The sequence below is a fragment of the Hemiscyllium ocellatum genome, chromosome 36 (genome assembly GCF_020745735.1).
Source record: "Hemiscyllium ocellatum isolate sHemOce1 chromosome 36, sHemOce1.pat.X.cur, whole genome shotgun sequence".
NCBI lineage: Eukaryota > Metazoa > Chordata > Chondrichthyes > Orectolobiformes > Hemiscylliidae > Hemiscyllium > Hemiscyllium ocellatum.
This window is the reverse complement of record NC_083436.1, coordinates 27,348,601-27,374,132: the sequence shown is the minus strand read 5'-3', so window position 1 is coordinate 27,374,132 and position 25,532 is coordinate 27,348,601. Positions and strand designations below refer to the sequence as shown.

The 25,532-nt window shown below is 41.6% G+C and overlaps 1 protein-coding gene across 2 annotated transcripts in view; it reads right to left on the bottom strand.

Moving 5' to 3' along the window:
- LOC132833453 (serine/threonine-protein phosphatase 2A 55 kDa regulatory subunit B gamma isoform) overlaps positions 1-25,532 on the bottom strand; it is a 350,182-nt gene that overhangs the window by 16,160 nt on the left and 308,490 nt on the right. For both annotated transcript variants that reach the window (XM_060851761.1, XM_060851762.1), the window contains 2 exons: positions 19,511-19,680; positions 15,125-15,216 (listed from right to left, as the gene is read on the bottom strand). In XM_060851761.1, coding sequence (XP_060707744.1) covers positions 15,125-15,216; positions 19,511-19,680 — 262 coding nt within the window. The remainder of the gene's footprint in view (positions 1-15,124; positions 15,217-19,510; positions 19,681-25,532) is intronic.

The following is a 25,532-nucleotide window of genomic DNA, read 5'->3' as shown; positions in this document are numbered from 1 at the left end:
GCACTGGAAAAGCACAGCTGGTCAGGCAGCATCCGAGGAGCAGCAGAGTAGATGTTTCAGTCATAAGCCCTTCATCAGGAGCATGTGTGGTGCTGGTAGTGGTGGTTTTAGTGGGTGGGGGGGGGGGGGGGGGGTCGGAAGGGTGGAGTGGATAGGTGGGAAGGAAGATGGAACAAGTGGACTGTTCAAGAAGGCAGTGATGAGTTGGAGGGTTGGATCTGGGATAAGGTGGGGGAGGGAAGATGAGAAAACTGGTGAAATCAACGATGCTTTCATGTGGTTGGAGGGTCCCAAGGCAGAAGATGAGGCATTCTTCCTCCAGGCATCAGGTGGCTAGGATTTGGCGGTAGAGGCAGCCCAGGACTTGCATGTCCTTGGCAGAGTAGAAGGGGGAGTTGGAATTGATTGGCCACAGGGCGGTGGGGCTGTTTGGTCTGTGTGCCCCAGAGATGTTCTCTGAAATGTCCTGTGAGTTGGCATCCTGTCTCCCCAACGTACAGAAGACCAAAGAGAGCAAAGGACATAGTAGATGAGGTTTTAGATGTGCAGGAAAATCTCTGCCAAAGGTAGAAGGATCCTTTGGGGCCTTGGATGGAGGTGAGGTGGGAGGTATAGGCAAAGGTTTTACACCTCTTGTGGCCACAAGAGAAGGTGCTGGGAGTGGAGGGTGAGTTGGTGGGGGAGCATCGACACAACGAGGAAGTCACAGAGGGAATGGTCTGTGCAGAATGCTAATAGAAGTGGGGAGGGAAATGCATCTCTGGTGGTGGGGTCTGTCTGTAGGCGGCAGAAATGGCAGAGGATGATGCATTGTATTCGGAGATTGGTGGTGTGAAAGGTGAGGGGATTCTATCAAAATTGCAGACAGGGTCATCATCAATCCATAAGGAGACTGCTGGAATTCAGTTAAACCTTGGGAATAAATGGGTCCTTCCAAAGCTGTGAGAATTGAAAGCTTCTGAGAAAGAAAACAACAAACTGGAAGGACTTTGACAAATTATTGTTGTACAAACAAAGTTAACAGAATAGCCATCTTAAGTTTTGACTGGAATAAGAGGCTGTGAGGCAGGGTCATCAGAGTTTAGATTAGTGTGGTGCTGGAAAAGCACAGCAGGTCAGACAGCATCCGAGGAGCAGAAAAATCGATGTTTCAGGCAAAAACCCTTCATCAGGAATTGGACTCAGTGGACTGCCCAGCCAGGAAATCCAACTCCTCGTATACTTCAACCCACGGAGACAGGTTACCCTTGCATGCGGATAATGCTGAACTAAGTACGGTTTCATCCTCTTGACTGCTGCGATGCCTTGGTGTTCTTTCAAAAACTCTCAATTTTTGTCATATTCCTTAAAATAAATATGCCCAATGTTATGCCAAATTTGTTAAAGCCAATGAAATGCTTTAGAAGTGTAGTCACTGTAGTAATGGAAATGCAGCAGCAATGGAGGCAATGTGAGTTGAGGGGTACATACTGACGAGGATACCCAAGAGACCTCTCCTGCTCTTCTGTGAATTTTGTCCTGGAACCTTAAAGATCACCAGAGGTTTCAGACATTGCTTTTGTCTAACACCCCATCCAAACAGCAGCATCTCAAATAATCTCCTCAGTATTGCATGGAAGGAGTAAGTTTAAAACCCCAAGACAGCTCTGTTTGGATCAAGTAGAAAGTTAAAATTTTTTAAAAACTCAAACCCATGTCCAAAAGGCCTCAGAGTGAATGGGGATAGAAGTGAATAAGTAATGCGCTGACATGCCATGCTCACGTCAGCACTACGCCAGATAAAACATTGACTGAGAAACCTTTCTGGGCCCTGCGTCTGAAAGGTGGTGGTGGCTTCGGTCTTCTTGAACTGATCAGTTCACAGGGCCTCAGTTAACATGCAAAGTGCCATGAGGAAGGGGCTTCCAGTCATTTGACCCAGCAAATGTGAAGGAACAGCAATATATTTCCCAGTCAGAATGGAGCATGGCTTGGGAACCTTACAAGGTGCTGGAACTCCCATGTAGCTGCTGCCCTTGTCCTTCCAGATGGTAAAGGTCACAGATTTAGAATATGCTTGTCGAAGGAGCTGTGGCGAGTTACAGCAGTGCAGCTTCTGTCAATATTACACACTGCTGCCATTGTGTCTCAGTAGAATTAGACTAGAATTAGGTTTGTCAGAAGTACAGGGAGACATGAGTAGAGCAAAGTGTGTACAAAGTCACCATTTCCAGCACCATCTTAGGCACAAAGGTACATAGTTACAATATCTAAGTTATAAGTTAGAAAAATAAAGATATTAAGGTAAATGTTCAGAGTTACAGTCCTTCTGAAACCAGGGGTCTGTGCTGGAATGCAGCCAGGGGGCCCCCCCGAGGACCGCACTGGGACACAGCCAGGGACCCTGAGGACTATGCTGGGACACAGCCAGGGATCCCGAGGACTGCGCTGGGACACAGCCAGGTGTCAGGGATCCCTAAAGTCCATGCTGGCTCATCTCCATCATTAATGCAGTTCCAAAAAATGGAGGTAAGTCAAGAGAACAAAAGAAAGAAGAAGAAAAAAAACAAAAAAAAATGGAAAAGTAGAAAAAGTAACAGATAGAGCGGATGAGGTCTGAGTCAATTCTACCGCTATCTTAGAGACACAGCAGTGGAGGGAGTGAATATTGAAGGTGGTTAATGGGGATTTTATAATAACTTTGATTTACAGGCATATGCCTTTGAGCTTTATTACTTCATTAACGTGATCTCCAGCAACTTAACTGGCTTGTTACATGTCACAAAATCAACAAAATATATTCATCTTGTAGCTTGCCTAATGAAACACTGCATGCACTTCACAGGAATCTTATCAAAATAAATCTAAAACTAAGCTACATAATGGTGATATTAAGCAGATAACTAAAAGCTTCAAAGGCATTGGTTTTAAGAAGCGATGCATTAGAGAGGCACAGAGGATTAAGGGATGCCGTTCTTGAGTTCAGAGGGCATGAGCCTATTGGCCTTTGGTGGAGCAATTAAAAACTAGGATGGGCAAGTGTCCAGAAACAGATCAGAGCAACTATCTCACAGGGATTGACAGTAGTTCCAGGGATGGGAAGAGGTGAGGGATTTGAAAACATGAACAAGTAGTTTTAAATCTAGGCATTTTTCAGGTGGGAGTCAAAATAGGTCAATAAGCTTAGGAGGTAATGATGAACAGGACTTGGTGTAATATACGATCCAGTCAAACTGAGTTTTGGGTGCTGTTACCTTCAAAGAGGGTGAAAGGTGAGCTAGAAATATTTTTTCTATTCATTGTGGGTATGCTGACTGGGCCAGCACTTGTTGCCCATTGCTAATTGCCCAGAGGGCATATAAGACTCAACCACATTGCTGTGGGTCTCAAGTCATGTATAGGCAAGGTCAGATAAGAATGGCAGAATTCCTTCCCTCAAGGTCAGTAGTGAACCAGATGGGTTTTTACATGGATTACTAGCTCAGTGACATTGTGCCATTACCTCCCCTCATTGAAATGGTCAAATTCTAAAGGCAAAGGCAGAGATAAAGTTTTCAACAACAAATCAGCAAAGGCGTGGGTGGGTACCCACAGAGGTGGGTAATGTTACAGAAGTGGTTCTTATTGATGAAGTACATTTGCAACTAGCAGTTTATGAAGGGTTCAAATGTGATGCTGACCTTATGAACAGTCTGAGTAGGCCTCAGCCCATTCCCAGAGACAGAGATAAAGTTGGCAGTTAGAGAACAGAGTTTGTGGCAGGTACTAAGGCAGAGGCTTTGGTGTCCCCAATATCTAATTGGGGAACATTTCTGTTTTTCCTGTACTAGATGCCAGTCAAATGATCTAAGAATTTAGACAGTGGAGGGATTGAGTGGGACAGTGGTAGGAAAGAGCGGGCTATCATCAGCGTATATGTGGAACTCAATACATTTTTGGATGATGTTGTTGGGGAAATATAGAGATGAAAAATAGAAGGCAGTCGAGGGTAGACCCATAAAGGCTCCAGCGGTAATGGGAATAGGATCCATTGAATGTGATTCCCAACCAAGTGAGTACAGTCCGGTGTAGCTGGATGAAGGATAGGTGATGGAGGAAAAAGGTACAATCAATGCTACAGTCAGGTTGACAAAGACAAGGATGGACAGGTTACCTTTCTCCTAGTCACACACGATGTCGTACTTTGTGACTTTGGTAAGAGCTGTTTCAGTGCTGAGAGAGGCTAGAAACCTGAACGAAAGAATTCCCACTATGAGTCTGAATTCAGCAATTTGTAATTTTGATTTCATACTAGACCTGAAGGTAAACATTCAATTATATTTACCGTCCCTCCAGCCCATTACGACCACCTAATTCCATCTCTGTAACATTGCCCAACCCTGACTCTGTCTGTTTTACAAATGCTGAAACCCTTAGCCACATCTTTTTAATAACATCCTCCTGGTCAGCATCCTACATTTAATCCTCCAAAAACCTTTAGGTCACCCAAACTTCAATGTTCTAATTCACACAAAACTATTCAAACATCACATCTCTCCTAACTGAACGAGACTGGTTCCATTTGAAAAATTTCTAGAGTTTATAATCCTCATCAGTGTTTTCAAATTCCTCCACAGCCTTACCCTTCCTCCTGTCTTTAGCTTCATCCAGCCTCACAACTCTGTGAGATGTCTATGCTCCTGAAACGTAGGCCTTATTTATCCCCAAATTTAACCTTTCCACCATTCATGACCACTGCAAATACTCCACAGCTCTGCAAGCCCTTTCCTAAAGCTCTATACTTTGCTTACTTCTTTTAAGATAACTCTTAAAATTTGTTTCTTTCACCAAGGTTTTGGTCATTTGGCTTTAATACCTTCATATGTCATTTGGAGTCATAGAGTCATAGAGATGTACAGCATGAAACAGACCCTTCGGTCCAGCCCGTCCATGCCGACCAGATATCCTAATCCAATCGAGTCCCACCTGCCAGCACCCGGCCCATATCCCTCCAAACCCTTCCTATTCATATACCCATCCAAATGCCTCTTAAATGTTGCAATTGTACCAGCTTCCACCACATCCTCTGGCAGCTCATTCTATACACGTACCACCCACTGTGTGAAAAAGTTGCCCCTTAGGTCTCTTTTATATCTTTCCACTCTCACCCTAAACCTATGCCCTCTAGTTCTGGACTCCCTGACCTCAGGGAAAAGACTTTGTCGATTTATCCTATCCATGCCCCTCATAATTTTGTAAACCTCTATAAGGTCACCCCTCAGCATCTGACGCTCCAGAAAACAGCCCCAGCCTATTCAGCCTCTCCCTGTAGCTCAGATCCTCCAACCCTGGCAACATCCTTGTAAATCCTTTCTGAACCATTTCACGTTTCACAACATCTTTCCAACAGGAAGGAGACCAGAATTGCAGAATATAAAAGAGACCTAAGGGGCAACTTTTTCACAGTGGGTGGTACGTGTATGGAATGAGCTGCCAGAGGATTCCAAAAGTGGCCTAACCAATGTTGTGTACAGCCGCAACATGACCTCTCAACTGCTGTACTCAATACTCTGACCAATAAAGGAAAGCATACCAAACGCCTTCTTCATTGTCCTATCTACCTGCGACTCCAGTTTCAAGGAGCTATGAACCTGCACTCCAAGGTCTCTTTATTCAGCAACACTCCCTAGGACCTTACCATTAAGTGTAGAAGTCCTGCTAAGATTTGCTTTCCTAAAATGCAGCACCTCGCATTTATCTAAATTAAACTCCGTCTACCACTTCTCAGCCCATTGGCCCATCTGGTCCAGATTAGATTAGATTACTCAGAGTGTGGAAACAGGCCCTTCGGCCCAACAAGTCCACACTGACCCGCCGAAGCGCAACCCACCCATACCCCTTACCTAACACTACGGGCAATTTAGCATGGCCAATTCACCTGACCCGCACATCTTTGGACTGTGGGAGGAAACCGGAGCACCCGGAGGAAACCCACACAGACACGGGGAGAACGTGCAAACTCCACGCAGTCAGTCGCCTGAGTTGGGAATTGAACCCAGGTCCCTGGTGCTGTGAGGCAGCAGTGCTAACCACTGTGCCGCCCTTACCTATCACTATGGGCAATTTAGCATGGCCAATTCACTAACCTGTTGGAATCTGAGGTAACCCTCTTTGCTGTCCAGTACACCTCCAATTTTGGTGTCATCTGCAAACTTACTAACTGTACCTCTTAAGCACGCATCCAAATCATTTTTGTAAATGACAAAAAGTAGAGGGCCCAGCACCGATCCTTGTGGCACTCCACTGGTCACAGGTCTCCAGTCTGAAAAACAGCCCTCCCCCACCACCCTCTGTCTTCTACCTTCGAGCCAGTTCTGTACCCAAATGGCTAGTTCTCCCTGTAGTCCATGAGATCTAACCTTGCTAATCATTCTCCCATGGGGAACCTTGTCAAACACCTTACTGAAGTCCATATAGATCACATCTACTGCCCTGCCTTATCAATCTTCTTTGTTACTTCATCAAAAAGCTCAATCAAGTTTGTGAGACATGATTTCCCATGCACAAAGCCATGGTGACTATCCCTAATCAGTCCTTGCCTTTCCAAAGACATGTACATCCTGTCCCTCAGGATTCCCTCCAACAACGTGCCCACAACTGACGTCAGGCTCACTGGTCTATAGTTCCCTGCCCACCCTTCTTAAACAGTGGCACCTCGTTAGCCAACCTGAAGTCTTCCGGCACCTCACCTGTGACTATTGATGATACAAATATCTCAGCAAGAGGCCCAGCAATCACTTTTCTAGCTTCCCACAGAGTTCTCGGGTACACCTGATCAGGTCCTGGGGATTTATCCACCTTTAACCGTTTCAAGACATCCGGCACTTCCTCCTCTGTAATCTGGACATTTTGCAAGATGTCACCATCTATTTCCCTGCAGTCTATATCTTCCATTTCCTTTTCGACAGTAAATACTGATGCAAAATATTCATTTAGTATTTCCCCCATTTTCTGTGGCTCCACACAAAGGCAGCCTTGCTGATCTTTGAGGGGCCCTATTCTCTCCCTGGTTACCCTTTTGACCTTAATACATTTGTAAAACCCCTTTGGATTCTCTTTAATTCTATCTCATGCCTTTGGGATATTTTGCTACATAAAAGACATTATGTATCAATGATGCGAGGTGTAAAATTTATACATAGTAATATCACTTATTTTAAAGATTGAAATTTGAACTAGCGGCATGTTGGCTTTGATCCAGGTGATCTAATAGTTCATTTGTCTATCTTTCTGGAACCATGATTTTAAAACAAGTGTCTCAGAGCAAATAACTGAGAGCCATCCAGGGGTGATTAGGGGAATTTGTTTGTACTGCAAGAGTTTCAGGGGAAGACAGAGCAAACATTGGAAGACATGCTTTTGCTCATGAAAAGCCACAGATAGAAAACATTTATGTTCAGTTTGCAGATGACCTGGTTGGGGGTCAGATGTAAGAACAGTTTATTAAACTCTCAAGAGCAGAAAGTAAAAGAAACAGTTTCACAAAGCATAGATATGATACAGAAGAGAATGCTCCCTGGTTCTGTACTGTAAAATGCTGATGTGAATATTTGGGATTGTTTTGTGTATTGAAATCTTTCAAATTACATTCTATGCAAATAGCTTGGTTTGTTTTATTTTATCTTTTTTTGTATAATAAACTTCTGTTTCAATGTTAAAACCAGATCTGTAGCATTGTGTTTCAGTGAAAGATCAGAGTGTCAACTTAAAAATACATGATCTATCAAGCCAGATTTTGGTCTGGAATCTACCTCGTCCATTAGAAACATCAGCTCGGATCATAACCATAAATACAAGTTGTTATTGTCATCATTGTAGAAACAACTGTTGTTCCATTGAACACCAAATGTAAAGACAATGAGATGACGCACAGTGGTAAAATTTAATTACTAAATTTAAAATTGAAAAAGGTCAAGTAATGGTGACCATGATAACTATCCCTGATTGTCATAAAAACTCATCTGGATAATTTCAGGGGAACAAAATCTTCCAAGTTTGCCTGGTATGGCCAACGTGTGATTCCAGATTTATAGCAATTTAACTGATCTCTGAAACAGGCAAAAGTGAGGACTGCAGATGCTGGAAGCCAGAGTTTAGATTAGAGAGGTGCTGGAAAAGCACAGCAGGTCAGGCAGCATCCGAGGAGCAGGAAAATCAATGTTTCGGGCAAAAGCCCTTCATCAGGAATAGAGGCAGGGAGCCTCCAGGGTGGAGAGATAAATGGAGGGGGGGTGGGGCTGGGGAGAAGGCAGCAAAGAGTACAATAAGTGAATGGGGGTGGGGACAGAGGTGATATGTCAGAGAAGAGGGTGAGGAGGGTGCCAACCTTCCCCCATCCTCCTCTCTGACCAATTACCTCCATCCCCACCCCTATTCATCTATTGTACTCTTTGTTACCTTCTCCCCAGCCCCACCCCCCCTCCATTTATCTCTCCACCCTGGAGGCTCCCTGCCTCTATTCCTGATGAAGGGCTTTTACCCGAAACGTTGATTTTCCTGCTCCTCGGATGTTGCCTGACCTGCTGTGTTTTTCCAAAACTACTCTGATCTGATCTCTGAAATGGCTCAGCAAGCCATGGAGTTGAAGGACAATAAGGAATGGACAATAAATGTTGCCCCGACCAATGATTTCCACATCTTGTGAAAGAATAAAGAAAAAAATTCTCCAAAGATGATGTTCATTATGCATTCATACAGATGCTCTGTAAAGACAATTGAATTTTCTTTCAAATATAACTAAAACAATCAAATCAATCAAAGAAGTAGGCTTTAAAATAAAGGATTTTACTTAAATTAATGTTTAATGATTGTATTCCTTTGAAAAGAAAGCATGATCTCAAAGCTTGATCTCCAATACCCAAATCACTGCTGGAAGCCATCAAAGCAGAAATCCTGGTCATAAAGACAAGAGACCTAGCTACGAGCTTTAAAACTGAAGCAGCAGTTCAACCAATTGATGCGGCAGAAAATCAATACAAAAAGGAATACTGCACCAGATCTTCATTCAACTGGGTTTCAAAATAATTCCAAGTTATTAGGATGCCTGCATACCCCCCACCCTACCTCCTCCCCCCTCCGTTTCCCCCCCTCCCCATCCCCAAGTATCACATCATGACAGACAATCAATTCATAGAATGTGAGATATTTAGTTATAGTTGAACTCTATCAATGAGCTTGACACAATCATATTTGCTTTCTTGAGACCTTATGGTCAAGAAAGTTTCCTCCAGCTGTGATTATCCGGAGCACTGCCTCATGTCAAAAGAAATAAGTGCAGTGAATTTTTTTTAACACTGTAAATAGACAGTGAAAAGCTTCAGCTGTCACCACAACCCAGCGCCATTTTGAACAGTTTAAGAATAGAAAAGGTACAACTGAAAGTCGATCTTCATTCTGCCACCTCCAGCATGAGTTAGAGTCATCATCACATGCATTACAGAGATTATGTCACAAGCAGCATGATAATGACAGAGACCAGTCAGCAGTTTACCACTCTGCTGTGGGTATTGATGAAGGGTTCACATGGCGTTTCATTTAAAATACAGAAATTATATACAAAAACAAGGCTGTTCTACACTGAAATTGAACAAACGTGGATGGTAAGAGTTAAAACTTAAGAAAAAAAATTGATTAATTTTAAAACAACAATATTTGGCATATTGTAAAGTCATTTGATAATGTGTTCTGCATTTTATATTTTTGAACATTATCCATAACAGCATATTTGTGGGTTTGGTTGATTCCTGCTGTGCTGTAATGCTTTCACTAATGAATAATTTAACAATAGTTACATCTGAAGAAAATTAACTTAAAGCAGATTCAACTATTAAAAACTATGATTATATCAGCTATTCATTCCAATTCAGTATCAAACATCCAGCAATAAATTTCACCCTTATTAGTCAGAGTCATAGAGATGTACAGCATGGAAACAGACCCTTCAGTCCAACCTGTCCATGCCGACCAGATATCCCAACTCAATCTAGTCCCACTGCCAGCACCCAGCCCATATCAAACAAGAAACCCCAATAGAAGTTGTATATTATAGTATCTGTCTCTCAAAATGTTGAATGTTTGTTTGTGATTTCAATTAAGAGAATCCAGAATAGAATATACTCTCAGAAATTCTAAAATACGACTGACTTTCTTCAGTGTTCATTCCATTTTTGCCTTGGTGCCACCAACTTGAACACTGAACCTGTTTAGAACTGCATTCTGGCCCATAAGGTGAGAAGTGTCCTCTGCGTCAAATTGGAATTCTGGGTAAGGATTGAAATGGGAGGCAGGGAGAGGCATAGTACTAATGAATTCATACAAGAGGAAACCAAACATACTTCTACTTATATATTTATATGGTACCATGCATATTTTCACACAGTTCACAATTCTTTTCAACCAAGTATTTGCTTTTGAAATGTCACTTGCTAGATAGGTTAGCCAGGCACCAATTTACATAATTCCTGAAGAAGGGCTTATGCCCGAAACATCCGAGGAGCAGGAGAGCCGACGATGCCTGGCCTGCTGTGTTTTTCCAGCATCACATTTTTCAACTCTGGTCTCCAGCATCTGCAGTCCTCACTTTCTACCAATTTATATACATCAAGATTCCACAAAGCAGCAAGACGATGAATGACTTAATCTACAAGATATCAATTGAAGAGTAACAGGTGACCAAGATACTAGCAGAATTATTAATCAATAAAGCTTCTAGTAAGCATGACGTTGCTGTCGTTTGGCAAGCACACCCCTTATGGTGATTAGAGGCTGAGTGCCAACTCTTAACACCTCTTCCTAAGTTATATTGGATTATTACCACCACCACCATCACCGCCTCACCTCAAGCTATTGTTACCAAGAGTGTCACTCATTTTAAACGTTGTGGAGATTTTTTCCTTCACAGTCTCCAGTCTTCTAGGCACACAGCTTGGTTCCACTTCCATTGCAAGATATACAAACACATCTGTCCTGATAGACAAGTGTTTCAGTCTTTGTTACACTGCAGAACAGTGTTTTTTTTTAAAACCCAAATTCTATTAATTCTCCACCCCAACTCCCAATCTAACTTCTATGCTCAATCTTCTGTACAGTTTCAGTGAAGATGGACATTAGCTCAAGAAACAATAACTCAATGTGGCTCTTCAGGTCTCACCGTTAAACTTGAAAATTTCAGATCCTAACCTCTGGTCATATTTGCTTCGGCTGCCAGATAGTGGCCATGATTCCTATTTACATCTTCCATCAAGCCACCTATTGTTTCTTTTCTTGATCTGTTTGCATCTTCTTTTGTGTTGAACATCTTCCCTTTTGTAACTTCATATTTCTCTACCAAATCACAGAACTACCTTGCTGTCTATTAACCTACTCACTACTCTGCCCTAAAATTGCTTAACGCCCTTGAATTCATGGGACCTGCGTGTCACTGGAAAAGCTAACATTTGTTGTCATCCCTGACTGCCCTTGAACTGAGTGTTTGCTAGGTCATTTCAGCAGGCAGTTCAGAGTCAAGCACATTGCTGTGGATCTGGAGTCAAAGGTCTGCCAGACTAGATAAAGATGGCACGTTTCATTCCCCAAAGAACAGTACTGAACCAGATGGGATTTTAGTCAACATTTACGATCAAAAGATAGCAGTCATGGTCAGCACAACTGAGGATAGCTTTTTATTTCAGATGAACTGAACTTAAATTCCATCAGCTCCCATCGTGTGACTTTCTATACCTGCACACCTTTAGCTTTGGCCTCTGGATCATCAGTTCACAGTGATGTTACCATCAATAACACCAGGCCCCCAGTGTAACCTAAGGCCAGCAACCAGGAATGTTAACTCTGCTTTGCAAATGCTACCTGCCATGCTGAGTTTTTATTTCAGATTTCTAGCTTACCCAGAGTGAGGAGTGCTATTAGGTATGTAAACTGAAAACAGCAGAATTGGTCTGTACCCAATGAAAAAATAAAATAATCTCATTTCCACCACATCCCAGAGAAATCAAACTCTCTCTTCTGCCCAATGTGAACTACCATCTCTCATTCAGGATGGACACACTCACCACAAGTGGAGCAGCTTGCCAACTGTCCTGCTTAGTACCGCTAAGGCATTTGAATAATACCTGATAATATAGCTTGGTTGGGTTCCACCCATCTGTTCCTATCTACATTACTGTACAACCTAATTAACAACCATCAACAAGCTTACATATACCTCTACCCTATTCCTTCATCTCCACACAAAGAAATGTTCATTTAACCAAACATCCAAAACATAACAGTAGGGTAGAAACGTCTCAGTGAGTCAATCCATGTGTAATGTGGCACTGCCTTGCAGAACTTATCTGCCTCCTGCCAGACCAGGCCCTTGAAGGCAACAACAAGTTTTGACAAGATTTGGCACTTAAGTTGAGGTTCTGGGTGTAAGTTTGCTCGTTGAGCTGGAAGGTTCATTTTCAGATGTTTCGTCACCATACTAGCAACATAATCAGTGAGCCTCCGGTGAAGCACTTTGTGGTATGGCCCACTTTTATTTAGGTGTTTAGGTTTCCATGGGTTGGTGATGTCATTTCCTGTTCTTTTTCTCAGGGGGTGGTAAATGGGATCCAAGTCAATGTGTTTGTTGATCGAGTTCTGGTTGGAATGCCATGCTTCTAATAATTCTTGTGTCTCTCTCTGTTTGGCTTGTTAGGATGGATGTGTTGTCCCAGTCCAAGTGGAGTCCTTCCTCATCTGTATATAAGGATACTAGGGAGAGAGGGTCATGTTATTTTGTGACTACTTGATGTTCACGTATCCTGGTGGCTAGTTTTCTGCCAGTTTGTTCAATGTAGTGTTTGTTACAGTTCTTGCAAGATATTTTGTAAGTTACATTAATTTTGCTTGTTGTCTGTATGGGGTCTTTCCAGTTCATGAGCTGGAGTTTTAGCTCATGGTGTTGATGGGCTTGTGGGCTACCATGATACTAAGAGGTCTGAGTAGTCTGGCAGTCATTTCCGAGATGTCTTTGATGTAGGGGAGATTGACTAGGGTTTCTGGACACATTTTGTCTGCTTGTTTGGGTTTGTTGCTGAGAAATCTGCAGTCTGTGTTCATTGGGTACCCGTTCTTTTTGAATACGCCGTATAGATGATTTTACCCTGCTCTTTGTAGTTCCTCTGTGCTGCAGTGTGTGACGGCTCGTTGAAATAATGTTCTAATGCAGCTTTGTTTGTGGGTGTTGGGATGATTGCTTCTGTAGTTCAGTATTTGGTCCGCGTGTGGTGTTTTCCTGTAGACGCTGGTTTGAAGCTCCCTATTGGCTGTTTGCTCTACTATGACACCAAGGAATGGCAATTTGTTGTTGTTTTCCTCATCTTTAGTGAATTTTATGCCAGTAAGGGTATTATTGATGATCTTGAAGGTTTCCTCTAATTTGTTTTGTTTAGTGATGACAAAAGTGTCATCCACATAGTGGACCCAAACTTTGGGTTGGATGGTTGGCAGAGCTGATTGTTCAAGTCTCTCAATTACTGCCTCTGCTAAAGAACCCTGATATGGGCGTAGCATTGGTTTGTCTGTTTTGTTTTGAAAGTGAAGTGGGTGGTAATACATAGGTCCACTAGCTCGATGATGTTGTCCTTGCTGATGAGGTTGATGGTATTTGATGTATGCATCTGTGGTTCTTCTAATAGTGTAGTCAGTGTTTCCTTGGCCAGGTTGGTGTTGATGAATGTGAATCCTCTTCTGTCTTGATGTATTTGATGGTCTTCAGGAACTCTCCAGAAACCCTAGCCACTCTCCCCTACATCAAATACATCTCAGAAATGACTGCCAGACTACTCAGACCTCTTGGCATCATAACAGCCCACAAACCCACCAACACACTAAACAGCAGTTAATTAATTTGACAGACCCCACACAGACAACAAGCAAAACTAATGTCATCTACAAAATAACTTGCAAGAACTCTAACAAACACTATATTGGACAAACAGGCAGAAAACTAGCCACCAGGATACATGAACATCAAGTAGCCACAAAAAGACATGACTCACTCTCACTAGTATCCTTACATACAGATGAGGAAGGATGCCACTTCGACTGGGACAACACATCCATCCTAGGACAAGCCAAACAAAGACATGCATGAGAATTCCAAGAAGCATGGCATTCCACCCATTGTTGACATTCTATCAACAAGCACATAGACTTGGATCCCATTTGCCACCCCCTGAAAAAAAAACAGAAAGCGATATCACCACAAAAATGGCATCACCAAACCAAGGGAACTTAAACACAAACGTGGGCTATACCACCAGTGCTTCATCCGGAGGCTCACTGATGATGTTACTAGTATGGTGACAAAACATCTGAAAATGAACCTTCCAGCTCAGCGAGCAAACTTACATCCAGAACCTTGAAGGAGATTTCAGTTTTCTGCTGGGAATTAAGAGAAATAATGTGTAATAAATTCATCAAATGGAATAATCTTTCACAATCACAGCACACTAAATAGTTCTCCAAACATATTGATCCAATATTGATTGTGGGCGGCACGGTGGCACAGTGGTTAACACTGCTGCCTCACAGTGCCAGAGACCCAGGTTCAATTCCCAACTCAGGCGACAGACTGTGTGGAGTTTGCACATTCTCCCAGTGTCTGCGTGGGTTTCCTCCGGGAACTCCGGTTTCCTCTCTCAGTCCAAAAGATGTGCGGGTCAGGTGAACTGGCCATACTAAATTGCCTGTAGTGTTAGGTAAGGGGTAAATGTAGGGGTATGGGTGGGTTGCGCTTCGGCAGGTCAGTGTGGACTTGTTGGGCTGAAGGGCCTGTTTCCACACTTCAAGTAATCTGATCTGAACTTTAGGGGGTCAACAAAATGGCCCTTTTCTGTTCACACTGAAGTTAAATTAGGAAAGCAAGGTCTAATACCTCAAAATAAGGCTGCAAGTTCTTGTGGAACATGAAAATGCCCTGACTTATAGTAATGAGAATCCATGACGATTTGTTACAGGTCCAATGATTATGTGGCATTGACCGCCACCTTCCAACTCAGGAAGACTCAACTGCTCAGGAACCCCAAAACAAGCCGTTTACATTGTGATGCCTGGAATTAAATGAAGGTACAAGAATACTGACCTGTCTGAGCCATTCCATGCACATTCAAATTTGTCAAAGATGCAGTCATTCTCGTAAAGAGAGCATAGCTTACTCCGGAGGTAATCGTGAATCTGTTATCAAAATAACATTAGATAATGAGAAGAATTCTATGGCAACAGTAAATTATTAGCAATTGACAACATCGTAGAATCACAAGTTTTTAAATCAATTTCAATTGAAAAGTGAAAGTATAATCAATGCAAGTTTTCTCACGTGCCAGAGTCAGTGATCAACTATGTGAACGCTTCAAATAACTATCATAGCAATGCTAGACAACCCTTTCCTAGCTAATGAACTCAATTACCATCAACTATTCTGCTCATGTGAAACTTTCTAAAGACAATAATTGCTCTCTCAGGGTATTTATAAATGCCTTTGTGACTGCAAATGTACACCCAATGTATACCACTCACTTGATCATGAACTGCTGTTAAATACAAAGTAATCTGACAATGAATTAATAGCACTAGATCAGTCAGGATGACTACTACAGTCAATAGAAACTAGAATATGTTTCAGATGTAAGCCATTGCGTGGCAGTGAATACACAATTGCCTGAATGTAATAGATATGGATTTATGTTTTTTCATATATATATTGCCCTGGAGTATTAGGTAGAAAATTAGTTTTAAAATTGTATGCCTGCAATAAGTGTTTTCCATGATTCATCTACATTTCATATCAGAGACACCAAATAGAATACTGCATACCACCTGATGCAAGAGCAACACTCAAAGTTAGTGCTTCAAATAAACCTGTTGGACTATAACCTGGTGTGGTGTGATTTTTAACTTAACATACCTTAAAATCAGAGTTTCAAATGTCATTTAAGGGATTTTAGCAGACTCTTTTACACCCAAAAACCATCACTTGCCACAGACTGATGAGGTGAGAGTTAATGCATTTCTGTTTTATAATCACAAAATAGGAATTTTTAACCAGGTAGGCACTACCATTTTTACTGCACCTCAGATCTCAATCTCAGGTATCAATATAATATTAATGACAGGCAGTGCTGATTACCACAGCATTCACTGTATTAGCCCCCATATGGTTGCCCCTGATTCTATACAAGTTTAATACACATTCATTTGTGTGTAATTCATTATATCAATGATTTCAAATTTCTCATAGCTCCTAGTTGGTTGAGTTTTCCTTTAGTCACATGTTTAAAATTACTTTCTCTCTTTAGCAGTCTCCTGCTCAACCCTTCAATCCTCCTCCTACTTTAAGACAAATATAATTATTAACATTCCTTGTTAATTAATCTTGAAGGACATAAAAATAACTGGAATAAGGCCTCTCAATTTTTTAACTGATTAAGTCTGGGGGAATGATTGCTCAGAAAATACCTCATTTAAAAAAACTGGCTTTTTTATTTTCTGTTAAGTGATTTATTTATGAAGAGAATTTGATAAAAGCATAACAAGATGCTAGAGATGGTTTTGGTGAGGCATTTCTGGGCTCACATTTGAGAGAATACAAAGCAACTTCAGGACCAAACTGGGTTTAGGAAAACAATCCATTTCAACTCCTTGCCATTATCGCAAAAAAAAGAGTATCTGCCTTCCAACACTTACTGACTTTGAAGCACAATTTGTTGAGCTATTTGTCCCAATGTCAAGTTAAGATATCACAGAGGAAGTAAGCAAAGCCCTTAAAGAATCAATAAGTTACTGGTTTTGGAAAAAAAAAATGAAAATAAAGTTCAAACGTGCCCAATGGGGCATGTAAGCTTTGGGAGCGGCTTGGCCAGCTCAGGTAGATGTAAGGAAGGTAAGGGAGCAGAAGCAAATGAAGAAAAGGTGCAATAGCAAACTTGAATTCAAGGAGGAAAATATGGCATTCTTTGTCCCAGTCAAGTCTGGGCCTCAAAGGTGTATTTGCCAATCAATAATTTCATTAAAGTCTGGTTGAAGATTTGTAGCTCGGGTGTCCGTTGTTGTGGTTCTGTTCGCCGACCTGGAAGTTTTTGCTGCAAACGTTTCGTTCCCTGGCTAGGGAACATCATCAGTGCTATTGGAGCCTCCTGTGAAGCTTCACAGGAGGCTCCAATAGCACTGATGATGTTCCCTAGCCAGGGAACGAAACGTTTGCAGCAAAAACTTCCAGCTCGGCGAACAGAACCACAGCAATAATTTCATTTTTAAATTTGAAAATTATGATGGCTACAATGTGACTTTGCATATTGACTCATGCTTTGATACAAGAAACCTTCGTGTCCCATAAGTTCTTCCAGAATTTCCTGTTGTTTAGTTTCAAACAAAATCTCCTGGTTTACCTCCATAGGGAGGATCATTCCTTTTGCCTGTCTTTCAAGGGTTTTGACTGTGCAAGGCACTATTGAGTGACTGACAGGAATTTTGAGGGCTGTTGAGTATTGCAAGGTGAACATGGTTTAATTGATTTTGTTTTAACAGTGATGAAGATCAGATGACTGGAGCGGCCTTGTGGCAACAATCATGATTTTTGTAGAAGATAGAATCCTGGCTGTTGTCTGTCTCACTCACTGGACGGAGCGCCCTGGGGACACTAGACAGTTATCTAGAGCATGCTAAATGGAACTAAGTGTCTTTTAGGCACTTAGATGGCCACCCTCAGGCCTCCCTTGATCTAGACAAATGTGAGGTGACGTATTTTGGAAGATTTAATGTAGGAGGGAAGTAAACGGTGGAACCCTTAGAAATATTAACATACCAAGGTCCATGGTTCTTTATAAGTGTTAGCATTAGTCAATAATAAAGTGGTCAAAATGGCATGCTTGTCTTCATTGGTTGGGCCATGTTGAAGTTGTATAGCTTTTATTTAGGCCACATTTGGATTATTGCGTACTGGTCACCACTCTGTCAGAAGGATCTGGAAGCTTTGCTGAGCGTGCAGAGAAGCTTTACCAAGATGTTGCCCAGTGTGGAGGGTATTAGCCATAGGAGAGATTTGACAAACATCACATGAACATCAGAGGATCTGAGAGTGGCCTGATAGAGGTTTAGAAACTACAAGAGGCATGACAAGAATGGGTAGTCAGTCTTTTTCTCAGGATAGAAATGTCAATTACTAGCAGGAAAGTTTAAAGACATATGAGAGGCAAGTAATTTTACACAGTGAATGATAAGTGCCTGAAACGTGCTGGCAGAGGAGGTTGTAGAAACAGATACAATAACAGTGTTTAAGAGATATCTTAACAGATATATGAATAGACAGGGAATAGAAGCATACAGAAAGGTGTCATGTGAGAGCACAGGCTTGTGGGCTGAGGGCTTGTCCCTGTGCTGCACTGTTCTTTGATCCCCACGATCGAAGTCCCCAGTGGCAGAAGTTCCATCCACAAGAGCTTGTTAACCAATGCAAAGCCAGGAGCTCCTCATTGCTGCCCAAGACCCAGGTTCGAATCCCACCATGGCAAATTGAATTCAATAAAAATCTGGAATTAGGAGTCTAATGATGACCATGAATCCACAGTCTATTGCCGTGAATTGCCATTTTAGGTTTGGAAACTATCATCTTTACCTGGTATGGCCTACATGTGACTCCAGACCCACAGCAACGTTATTGACTCTTAATTGCCCTGTGGGCAATTAAGGATGGGCAATAAATAGTGGTCTTACCAGTGATGCTCCCATCCCATGAATGAAGCAAACAAGAACGACACTAGGCTACCTCTGCCATTTTGGGCCTGGCTTATGGTTCATGCTGTGAATGGTGCACTGAAACCTGACCAATGCAACTTTCTTGCACAGTTCTCTGCCCCAACTAAAAAGCTTCAGCAGGCAACAGATCATTTTCTATTTGATTCTGTTTCTCATGGAATCCCAGAAAGACGCTGCAAAATGCATCTAAGTAATTCTACTTCTGGCCAGTTATTTGTTCCATTGTTGCATGCAGAGAACTTAACCAAAGAAGGCTAAAAGAAATTCATTGTCTGTAATAGAGACCAAAGTAAAATCCTGTCAGACTTCATCCTTTGAAAAGTACCTTGAAAGCTTTTGAACTTTATTCAAAACTATAAGGATTTCCTGTATGTACAACTGAAATCAGGAATTTGTGAAGAAAAAGGATTTTTCTTTATCAGTTTGTCAGACATCTCCATCTTAGAAACATGCTACAATGTCAACATTTCACAATTTTCTCCATTAAATAAGTGCTCATTAGGGCACAAATGGCTCCTACACACTCCCCCATCGCAGGTTTTCAGGGACTACCTTTTGGTTTTCAGGAATTCCATTTTCAAAAGCAGCAAAATAGGTAGGAATAACTCCACCTCCAAGTTCCTCTCCAGGATTCTCATCATCCAGGACACCATCCAGTGGACACTGTGACATAAAGATTACAACTACATTGACCTTCCCAATGTTCAATATGGAATACCTGATAGGTTTCTATAGGCTTGGTTTCCATGTTCAGATCCCAGACTTTGACAGTGAGGTAATCTCGTGTCATCATGTACCGGCCACTGTGACTGAACTTCACATCAGACACTGAAGAGGTTATCTCTGAGAAGAAGAATCTGTTACTGGGATCTTCTGGCTCCTCAAACACTGTGGGGGAAAAGAACATCAGTAAGCACTCCCCCCATGTTCCACAAAATCATCACCAATCCATACAAGAGATATTAAAAAAAACATACAGTCACTGTTAATCTATTGGAATATGACTTGCCACCTTGATGCATACAGTTTCTTCTGGAGAACTGTGGAAGTGATAGGTAGTAAACTGTTTGAAAGGCCAGTTTCTATGACAACAGAAGCCATGATTGTACAACCAGTCCTTTGGCAATTTGAACTGAGCTTAGAATTTTCAGTTAAGACTTGTTTAAAAGATGAATTTAACAAATGTACGCATCCATGAGATGAGCTAAACAATTGGATGGATGCATTTTATTGAAAAGGCTTCCTAAGCTCATCATACACCCAGTTCTAGCCTCCATTTTAAGAAGCTTTAAAAGCATCAGCGAATGTAAGTTAATGACTTTATTGATATAATTATACAACAGATCCACCCTGGGTCCTTGACAAAACTATTTCATATAGGTCACTATGCGCAGCAAGCAATCATGTTTAATTGCAATATTACCCTCAGGCTATTTATTAGCATAGACTTTTTCTGGACTGTTTCACCCAGCATGGTGCCAATCCAATAAAGTGAGAAAAACAACATTCCGAGCACTGAAGTTATTATCTCGGTCTCAGATTCTACATTGCTGGTAAATGCACAAACAGACAAAGCATTCAACACATCTGTTCTGAAACACGAGGAGAATATGATGACACCTTTTTCAGAAGTAAAATTCAACCTGGTGCCAAGGCTAATCTCTGAACTGATTCATGCAGACAGATAATCAAAAAGAATTAGGAGCAGAAATAGGATTTCCAGTCATTCAATCCTGCTCCACTTGATAACCTTAGACTATTTGCTAGTCAAAAGTTTATCTCTGCCACAAAGATATTCAAAGACCCTGCCTCCACCAACTCTCTGGAGTTCCAAAAGACTCTCAACCCTCAAAATATTTCTCATCTCCATCCTAAGTTTTTAAACTAATGTTATGGACTAGGCCAGACCACTTAAAACATTCTTAAGCAGGCAGCCCAGGCCATAACTTTGCAATTTTGAGAATTATCCGAAGTTAGCCAGGTTGACTACTAGGTTTTAAAACAGACAAAATTTATTCACAAAATTACACAATGAAACAAAGAACAGAATAAAGAACCCTACAGAACTCAGTCTATCCAAACTGGACCTAATTATGCTGTTCTCAACATACACAAGAGTCCCAATAAGCAAACTCCTTTAAAAAAAACAGTAAAAATGGAATAAGTGCTTACTGGTTCAAGTTAGAAGGACAGAAGGAGAGAGAGTGAGCCTGTTCATAAACAGCTCACATTGAGCTCCGAACTAGTTCTGGACTGAACTGCTCAGCTAGAGAGCTGACCACTCCCCTTTCATTACGCATGTCATTTCTAAAACATGACCACTTTGGCCTGAAGTCTCATCTGTTTACATGAAAACAAAAGGCCTCAAAACCTTTTTCATCTCTGTACCAAACTAATCACCTCAGAGCCAGGAGCTGTTTATGACCTGTCTGAAAAAATATCAAGGACGCAGTATCCTTGAGAAAACGAACAGCTTTTTAAAAAAGGGACCATCTTTGTGACACTAAGTCTCCTAGTTCCAGGGGGAACCACGAATAAGAACAGAGTTAAACTGTACCATCTCAACTTAATTTGGACAAATTTAAATTCAAATTAATGTGGACTCATCATTACTTGCTGCAATGGGAGGATTCAAAAATTAAAAATACCGTGACAGGAATCCAATAGTCTCTTCAAAATGTCTTCCAATCAACATTCCAAATTTGCATTTACACAAATTCATTTACGTCCCTGCGCTCATTACTTTAAGAGATTACCTTTCAAGCCAGGTGAAAGGCATCTAGTTGGAACACTTTGAAAACCATTGCCCTCCTTGGCAAGGGAGGACATTTGAATATAGATTCAGTTACGCCTAAAAATGATTTGACTCTATTGCAGATGTTTAATCTTTCATTTAAACAGAATTACCATATATACTCGAACAACAATCAAATATTTTTGACTGCTTTTTAAGCCTAAATTTATTGGGTTGACTATTACATGGATAATACTTCGGAGTGGCTGAAATTCATGCCCGTCAAAATTCATATCTTATCATTAGCAGAAGCCCAATTGATCTGTAAACAAATTAAGAAAAAAGAAGGAATTATGGTAATTCTGAAAACCCCGGAGCAGAAGCAGAGCCAGACAACCGGCAGACTAGAAAGCTGGATTGGGACCTGATGGCCAGCACACTGACTCAAACGTTGATCAGTTATCTAACAACAAGTAGGGCTGATGCTTATATAAGATGCATGGAATTTTCCAGATTATTTGGCAAAAAAAGGGGGTCAACCTTTACATGAGATCGACAATTATTTAAGTACAGTACTTTTGTTTCCTGCAGTAACAAGCGTAGTCCCAAATCATACAATTCACTTTGGATCCTTTGAAAATGAAAGAAAGTAATCGGCTGCATATTTCACAACGGAACTGCTGCCCTTTTTCAATTATGAACACATGTTAGTGTGCTACATGCTTGGAAAGCCTTAATGAATATGTCAGAATGCCTCGGAGGTGGACTGTGATATAACTGTGACCGCAGTAATGACCGGGTAGGACTCTGACGAAAGGTTAGAACCAGTACAGCTCAGAGCTGTTAATAACTTTGCACAAAAAATTGTTTAAAAGAAACCTAGAAATCTGGCCTGAGATTGTTTGAAGAACAACCTTCTTCAAGCTAAAACAAGAACCATGAGAAACACATCATCTTTACAATTACTTTGTGCAAATGTAATTGTGCCAGCCTCCACTACTTCCTCCCATACACCCTCTGTATGAAAAGGGTGTCCCTGAGGTCCCTCTTAAATCTTTCCACTCTCACCTTAAACCTTTGCCCTCTAGTTTTGGACTCTCCCACTCCAGAGAAAAGACCTCATCTACTCACCCTTTTCATGCCCCTCATGATTTTACAAACCTGGATAAAGTCACCCCTCAGCCACCGATGTTCCAGGAAAAATAGCTCCAGCCTACTCAGCCTCTCCCTATAGCACAAACCCTCCAACCCTGGCAATATCCTTGTAAATCTGTTCTGAATCCTTTCAAGTTTCACAACATCTTTCTTATAGTGAGGAGATGAGAACCGAATGCAGTAGCCTAAAAGTTGCCCAACCAATGTCCTGTACAGTCGCAACATGACATCCCAATTCCTATACTCAATGCACTGACCAATAAAGGCAAGCGTACATAGCGCCAGATATTGACAATACTCCAAAGAATCTACAGTCTAGCGCGGAAGCCATCAGCATTGGTAAAACATTCTTGAAAATGAGCAATGTGCCTTATTCCCTAAGCTCCAGGAATGAGCCTTACATTTTGTGATCACATGACTCACACTCTTTGATGCAGGAAAAGTGATGCAATCAATATTATAGTTACTCTAAAATCAACCTGAAAGGTGAAACTTGAACCTAGACCTTCTAGCTAAGGGGTATGGACACTACCACTACGCCAAAGACCTCCCTGAAATAATTTTGATCAGTCTGTTTAGACGTGTTGAGACACATCCCTGGAGCAGGTGGAACTTGAACCCAGGCTTTTTGAGTCAAAGATAAGGACACTACCACTCTACTGCTCCAACAGCAGCCCACCACACATTATATCCTCTAATAATGCCAACGATCATAAAAGCATTATCCTCACATTTCCAAGACCTCCAAACAACCATGAACAAATATTCCTTATAACATGACGTCCTGCACTCTAAAGATTCAGTGGAGTGACCAAGTCAGATAGCAAATGTAAACATGATTCTCGTTTAAAACTTTGGTAACATACTCAGTTTAAGTTGATGAATTCAAATTCTTGGTACTTCTTTGAAGCTGACAAACTGAGTCGAAATTGCTCCCGAAATTAAACAGTCACAATTGCTTTCCACACACCATTCAGCACCTTTAGAGTCATTAAGCTAGCAAATCCAACTCTTCCTAAGAAGCTGTTCTACTAATTGCCTCATTAGCAAATAATCAAAGTTAGCTGTTTAAAAATGAAGTAAAAAGATAGCTCAAGCCAAATTCTAAAATGTTACATGAAACCAATAGAATACACTATAAATTAGCACTAATATCAAAACTCTACAGTTTGAAACTACCCAAAAATAGAAATATTACTTCTTTACTAAAGTTCACCAATTTTTCTTCACTAAATTGTTCGAGTTATATCTCAAAGGAGATGTATAATCTCAAATGATATGTGACCTATTGATGGGGACCCTAACTTTCTGCTAGATAATGGTAAAATTGCCATAGTTGTACCAGACGACAGGCTGCTCTCCCAATTGAGAGAGTTGATTTGTGGTGGTTTAAACCGAGGGTCACCACACCTCAGGTGGAGAGAAGAGGTTGAGAAGGAGAATCCTTCGTGATAACCTCAGGTGGTGCCGAATTGAACCCACGCTGTTGGCGTCACTGTGTATCACAACATAGCCATCAACCACCGGAGACAAACTGAACTCATCTCTGAGCCAGGAGGCCTTGGCTAACGACCCACCTGCTCCAAAGCGGCATAACATTTCTGAAATGACTGATTAGAAAGTATCTATAATCTCAAGTGAACGGAAACTCAGTAACTCATATTTCCTCATGCAGTGGATTCCGGAGCACCACGAGTGTCCCTACACACCAAGGGCAGCTGCAGTTCATAAAGGCAGCTCACTGCCACTGTCTCCAGGACAAATAAGGATGGAGATAGTGAGGACTGCTGATGCTGAAGAAGTCAGAGTCCGTAAAGTGTGGAGCTGGAAACAGCATAGCAGGGCCAACAGCATCAGAAGAGTAGGAGTGTCGGCGTTTTGGGCAACAATCTTCATTAGGACTGGTCCAGTCTTGATGAAGGGTCCTATTCGAAACACTGACTCCCACTGACTCTAATGCTGTTTGATGTGCTGTGCTTTTTCCTAATTAAGGATGGACAATAATTCATGCATCCCACGATGGAAGTTTAAAAATTTCATTTGGTTACTGCTGTAGCTTCTTTGGTATTTGCTTATGCGGTGTCAGCATGATTGCTGATCTTCAGCTGCCCTTGAGAAGATGGTGGTGAGCCACCCTTGTTCTGAAGTCTGTGTAATGTGGGTACACACAGGGTACTGTCCAGCAGAGAATCCACAACTTTGACCCGACAACTATAAAGGAATTAATCTGGAAAAAGAGCAATCTGAGAGTACAGAAATTTTCTGGTAGAGGCCAACAGCTCCTCTTAAAAGAAATCCAGTTCCTTCCACGTAAAAGTTGAATTTCTGATAACAATGTGAAAAAAATCCAGAAAAAAAAACGTGAAACCTGCAAAGTATTAATTAATGTAATTTCCAATGATGGCCTGAGGTGGTTTCACCCTTTGACCTGGGCAGTGTGCATTTTGTCTGTTTACATCCCCTTACCTGGAGTGAATTCTATGACAAATGTGGCATGGACAGTCTTGCTCCTCACTATATTGTGGCGAAAATTCTCATCCAGTTCGGGAAGCTTACAGCCTCCGACTCCAGTCGCCCTTTCTCAGCAACAAAGGGAGGCGAGAGCATTGTCTGCTTGGGACTTGGCTTTGAGGTGGGGGAGGTCGCCCAATGTTGAGGATGGCACTACCTATAGACCCCTGAAACGTCCGAGCCCCTTTCTCCACGTTCTTGCAGGAAATAATCAGTTCTATGGCTTTCTCATGGGACATATCTGGTTTAGTCAGTAGCTTCCTTCCAACTGTCAGTGTCAATTATAACATATAAAAGGCTGCATTTATGAACAATGTTCATACTGTGTGGAAAAAAAACA